At 38.5% G+C, this 5,492-nt stretch overlaps 1 protein-coding gene across 2 annotated transcripts in view; it reads left to right on the top strand.

The window, feature by feature from the left end:
- The window catches only part of LOC107612668 (serine/threonine-protein phosphatase BSL3), an 11,717-nt gene continuing 6,231 nt past the window's right edge, over positions 7 to 5,492 (top strand). For both annotated transcript variants that reach the window (XM_016314369.2, XM_016314368.2), the window contains exons 1-9: positions 7 to 871; positions 2,806 to 2,866; positions 2,973 to 3,051; positions 3,159 to 3,238; positions 3,319 to 3,413; positions 3,524 to 3,623; positions 4,201 to 4,270; positions 5,132 to 5,233; positions 5,324 to 5,405. In XM_016314369.2, coding sequence (XP_016169855.1) covers positions 445 to 871; positions 2,806 to 2,866; positions 2,973 to 3,051; positions 3,159 to 3,238; positions 3,319 to 3,413; positions 3,524 to 3,623; positions 4,201 to 4,270; positions 5,132 to 5,233; positions 5,324 to 5,405 — 1,096 coding nt within the window. In that variant the 5' untranslated portion in view covers positions 7 to 444. The remainder of the gene's footprint in view (positions 872 to 2,805; positions 2,867 to 2,972; positions 3,052 to 3,158; positions 3,239 to 3,318; positions 3,414 to 3,523; positions 3,624 to 4,200; positions 4,271 to 5,131; positions 5,234 to 5,323; positions 5,406 to 5,492) is intronic.

Here is a 5,492-nt window from a genome sequence, read left to right as displayed (position 1 = left end):
GTTGAGTTTTTGTTGTGGCTTTGAGATCGTCTCCGTTTCCCGTTTCGCTGCCTCTTCGACCGCTTCTTTTCTTTTCTTTCTCTGGGTTTCAACTTTCAACACAGAAGAGAGAGAAACACAAGCGAGAAGAGAGAGAGAGGGGAAAAAAAACCTAAAGGACTTTTCTCCGAGCTGCTTACTATTCTCCGAACGCGTTTCGTTTCTTCCGTCTTCCGATTGAAGAATCGAGGATCTGAGCTCAACCCTTCCTTTGTTTCAATTCGTCAACATTGAGTTCGTTCCTTTTAAGTTGTGTAGTTCCTAGCGTTTGTTATTGAAAGGAGCGAGTTCGTTCGAAGCCTTTGGATTCCGAGGAATGAATCCAAATGTTGGCTAGGAATTCGATTTTGCTGGAATTCTAGCCTCCGATCTTGACGGAATTGCTCGAATCTTAGGGTTGAAGTAATGGATGTTGATTCCTCGATGGTGCAGGAGGCCGATCACGCTCCATCCGCCGGTGCTGCTGCTCCGGCGCCGGCTGCGGGAGAGGTAGAGCAGCTGGCCGAGTCACCGTCTTCAGGCAGTGGATCTCCGGCGGCGGCTCAGCTGCCTGTGCAGCAGCAGCAGCAGGCGCCTGCTCAGGTGCAGCAGAGTCCGGTGATAGGGCCGAGGCTGGCGCCAACTTATTCGGCGATGAACGCGATTATTGAGAAGAAGGAGGACGGGCCGGGTCCGCGGTGCGGCCACACATTGACGGCGGTGGCAGCCGTCGGAGAGGAGGGGGCTCCTGGGTACATTGGTCCCAGGCTGATATTGTTCGGTGGTGCCACTGCTCTTGAAGGCAATTCTGCGGCTTCAGGGACTCCGTCGTCTGCTGGAAATGCTGGAATACGTATGTGCTTCACTATCTTATTTTATTTTACCTTGCATTTGTTACCATTAGTTGTTATATCATGGCTGAGTATTTTGAATTTTTCATGGTTCGTGTGTTTTAAAGTTGAATTGCATTTTGAATTTGGATTCACACACGAGCTTTTGTTTCTTTGTCAATGTCTATTTGTCTAGTTATTAATTCTTAGGGATGTTTGAACGAAAAATCCCTCTTTACATAGTTGTTTCAAGACATGGAAAATGCATACATGGGAAGGAATGAGTGATTATTCAGACTTACTCTATGTCGTAGTCTGGGTGCTAATGATATAAATTCTTCCGTCATTGAAACACGTGTTTTCATAAACCTGCTTTTATTGATTGCAGAGGCTCCACAATGATTCATTTGGTTGGGTGGAATAATATTAGAATAGAATTGAATGTAGTGGAGATGGCATGTTATTTACGATCATTCCTTTGTTGGATGGTTTAACTTGCAAAAACAGCAGTAATATTCCACTCGTAGGGTTTACATGCTTGCATTCAAACAACATCATAGAGCTCTATTCAAACTCTAAACTTGAATGATTTCATTTAGATTATAGCCTTGTTAATCTTTCTGTAGTCTTCACCCAATTTAATTAGACTACTTTCCATTTGGTTCTCTTTTTAAGTTTGTCTCATGTTTTTCCATACATGATCAAACGACTGTGGATGACTTCCTGCCATTATTCTCATTAAGTGCTACTGTAACCTCTTCCTCATCTTAAGAGAAAGAACTCACAGACGCACACAGACTTGTGTGTATGATGCATTTAAATGAAATGAATTTATTATTTTTCATGAGAACCCTTTATTTTTTGATACAGTTAGTTGATAGTTAGAACTTCATTAAGAACCTTCCAGGATAACTTCCTTTCATTGGTCTTCTATCCTTCACTCAATATAATGCATCTTAAAAATGGGCGTGGTGATTTGTTTATGTTATTTCCCATTCGTGCCACATCATTATGTTTCGATCCGTTCACCCAAATGAGCTTTGTTAAGACTAAAGAGTCATCTCTCCTAACTACTTAAGCTCTTTTAGATGAAGCTCTTTTATGCAAATTGCTCTGTTTTTGAAGCATAGATAATACATAAGCACAGTAAACTTTATGCTAAAATTTAATTTAAATTTGAAGAATGGCAGTATCGGTAGACATGGTATCGGACACAACAACATATTCATTAACTGTTGGATTCTTGATCACTTTGTCATGAAAGCATTTTTTAACCATGCCTACAGCATTCTCTCTGAAAAGCCTATCTAAGGTAGAGGCTCAAGAATGTGAAAAGGAGGTTGGAGCCTTTCCCATTTTGCATATAAATATTGAGTGGCATCTTTGGTTCAGTCATGTGGAAACCTTGTGAACCCAAATTGTTTTACTTAGTTAGAATGTTATATTTCAATTCGTGTTCTGAAGAGTATTTGTTTCAACTGTTATTGATCACACATTGCATTTTTTGGAGAATACAGTGAGTTCCTGTTTTGAAATTATTTCCATGCCCTATTATAGTAATTCCAATCATCATGCTTTTGGTAGCCATTTTAAGCCTGAAATGGTTTTTGTTTTTAATATTTAGATCTAGGTAATCCAAGTTGGATTTTCCATATCATGATTCATGGTGCATAATAATGGCAGTAACAAGACGCTGAAAACTTTATTTGGTGCAAACATTATTGGTTATTTTGGGAATACCTTAATATGCTATAGCTATTCATCTTTCTGTGAGCAATGCCACAAAATGAACTCTGATTAATTTGGATTCACATCTTTTTTTCCCTTCGTAGAAAGACTTTGATATTAACTAGCTTGAAGGGAGCTTTTTCTTGAACATGTCTTGTAGCTTTAAAAACTTAGTGATAAATGTTTATGCTTGGAATCTATCATGACTAGTATATTATCTGCTCTGCAGGTTTAGCTGGTGCTACTGCTGATGTCCACTGTTATGATGTCATTAATAATAAATGGTCTAGGTAAGCTTAGAACTAGGTCATTATTTCCTGCCTACTTTAAGACTTGAATAATGCATTTATAGCCTTTCACACTTGGCTTTAGTGCTCATAAAGCAATATGCTGCAGGATAACTCCCTATGGAGAGCCTCCAACTCCAAGGGCTGCACATGTGGCAACTGCTGTAGGGACCATGGTGGTTATTCAGGTATCATGGAGGGGGCATCTCTTAAGTTCTCATAATATCGGTGGATTTGATTTCCTTTCTGTGAATGTTGATGCTCAATTCTTTTGAATTATTGCATTGTTACCCAGGGTGGCATCGGTCCTGCTGGTTTGTCAGCAGAGGATCTTCATGTTCTTGATCTCACTCAGCAAATGCCCCGGTGGCATAGGTTAGACTTGCAACCTGTTTTTCCCCCTTGATGTTTCCAATGATATTTAACTAATCTTGTAGGTTCTGAATTATTTGTAGAGTATCTGTTCAAGGCCCTGGACCAGGGTCACGCTATGGACATGTAATGGCTTTGGTGGGGCAGAGGTATCTTATGGCTATTGGAGGAAATGATGGTAACTGGTCAAATGCCTAGCCCTTTTCCATTGTGTGCGTTGTTTGGTTGTTTTATTTTATTTTTATTTATTTATTGGACGTTGCACTTAGTTTGGCCTTTGCTTCCCAGGAAAGAGACCTTTGGCTGATGTGTGGGCCTTGGACACAGCTGCCAAGCCTTATGAATGGCGCAAGTTGGAGCCAGAAGGAGAGGGTCCACCTCCATGCATGTATACTTCTATCTCTGAATTTTTCTTTTCTAGACTGATATTTCCACGTACTATGTACGTATTAGTTTTAAATTCTTATGAAGAGGTGATATGTTTATTTTTTAACCTTTTAGGTGTTAGACTAGGTTTTGAAGATTGTCACTCAAATCATTCATTTACCAAACTATTGAGTGGTTACATTAGATATTTAATTTCAGTTTTACTTTATGTGAGAATTTTAATTGGTAATACTTATGCCAAGTTAATTTAGTTGCTAACTACATTTAATGTTTCCATTTTTCAAACTGTTTTCATATCCAAGGAAAAGTTCTTGGATTGTGTTTCTTGTTCTTTCTCTCTTGCTTTTCTTAAATTCCTTTTAAATAAAATTAGGCTGTAGTTCTAGAAAGCCAAAGAAAATCATTCTCTTAATTTAATTACCTTTTCCATTTGTAGCAATAATTTTTATTGGTTTGCTGCTTTTTTTTAATTTAAATTATATAGACCTGCCTTCCTTCTATTTGTGAATTTGGCTATCTTATAGTGAAACTTATCAATGTGGAAAGGAGTTGTTATTTAATACTTTGTTTGTGAGTAGGTATGCAACTGCAAGTGCACGCTCTGATGGACTGCTTCTGCTCTGTGGAGGGAGAGATGCCAATAGTGTTGTGAGTTATTATTTATTCTGTTTATTTGTTTTACTTCCAAGCCTTCAATTTGTTCCTTATACAATTCTCTCATTTGGCACTCATACACTATTGTATCTTTTTGTCTACGGCTTGTGCATGTTCATATGATGGTCGTGCAGAGTTTAAGTGTCTTTGCTGGATTGTTTTTAGAAAAGAAGTATTATTAAAAAGGAGAGAATTTAGTATAGGGGGAGTGTAAGGTATTAGCAAGAGCTGAAAAAAGTAAAACAAAACAGAATATTTCCAGAAACAAGTAGTGCCAACCCAACCGCTTTGCAATTTAGAGAGTGCTACCTAAGAACATAACTCTATCCCAAACAAATTTGGGGCAGGGAGACGCTCTTAAGGACATGTGTGGTCCACTCCCTAAAATGCACCTGAAGATGGCAACCATTGCACATTCCCATGGAGTTCTTTTCATTCTCTTTTTACCCCAAGCCAGAAAACAAACTCAACAGAACTGTTCTATATAAGAAACATGTGACCCAGTGCCTAAAGATATTCTAGGGTTTGAGAAATGTAACATGAGCCTTACAATGCAGAAGCATGTTACTGTCCAAACAAAGTACACCACAGGAGAAGCTTTAAGCTTACAGTGGTATAGTCCTACGTGCAAGGACATGGGTATAAGTACCTATTCCTCTATATGTGTGGGTGTGTGGTACATTTTTTCTGAGTATTAGAAAATGAATACATGAGGATATATTATGTAAAATATGAAAATAATTCTAATGGGATTCTTGTTATTATCATTATTATTATTTAAATTTTAATGTGACTATTGTGAAATGTTTCCTCCTAAGCTTTAGTGAAATTTTCTTCTTACCACTTATGTTGCAGCCATTGGCAAGTGCATATGGACTTGCTAAGCATAGAGATGGTCGATGGGAATGGGCAATTGCCCCTGGTGTTTCTCCATCACCAAGATATCAGCATGCTGCGGTTGGTTCAGTTTCTTTCATTTTATTTTAATTCTTCTAGCTGATTTTATAAATATTCAAGAATCATAATTTGTTTAATTTAATGATTTAGGTATTTGTTAATGCAAGGCTCCATGTGTCTGGTGGGGCTCTTGGTGGAGGAAGGATGGTAGAAGACTCATCAAGTGTAGCAGGTACTTGGTTAGGCTCCATGGTGCTGGCTTCCTAAATCTCTTCCCCCCACCTATGTCTATTGCATGTAATACAAAAACGTATTATTG

This window comes from Arachis ipaensis, chromosome B08 (genome assembly GCF_000816755.2).
Source record: "Arachis ipaensis cultivar K30076 chromosome B08, Araip1.1, whole genome shotgun sequence".
NCBI lineage: Eukaryota > Viridiplantae > Streptophyta > Magnoliopsida > Fabales > Fabaceae > Arachis > Arachis ipaensis.
The sequence above is the reverse complement of the archived record's forward strand: the minus strand, read 5'-3'. Positions and strand labels throughout refer to the sequence as shown.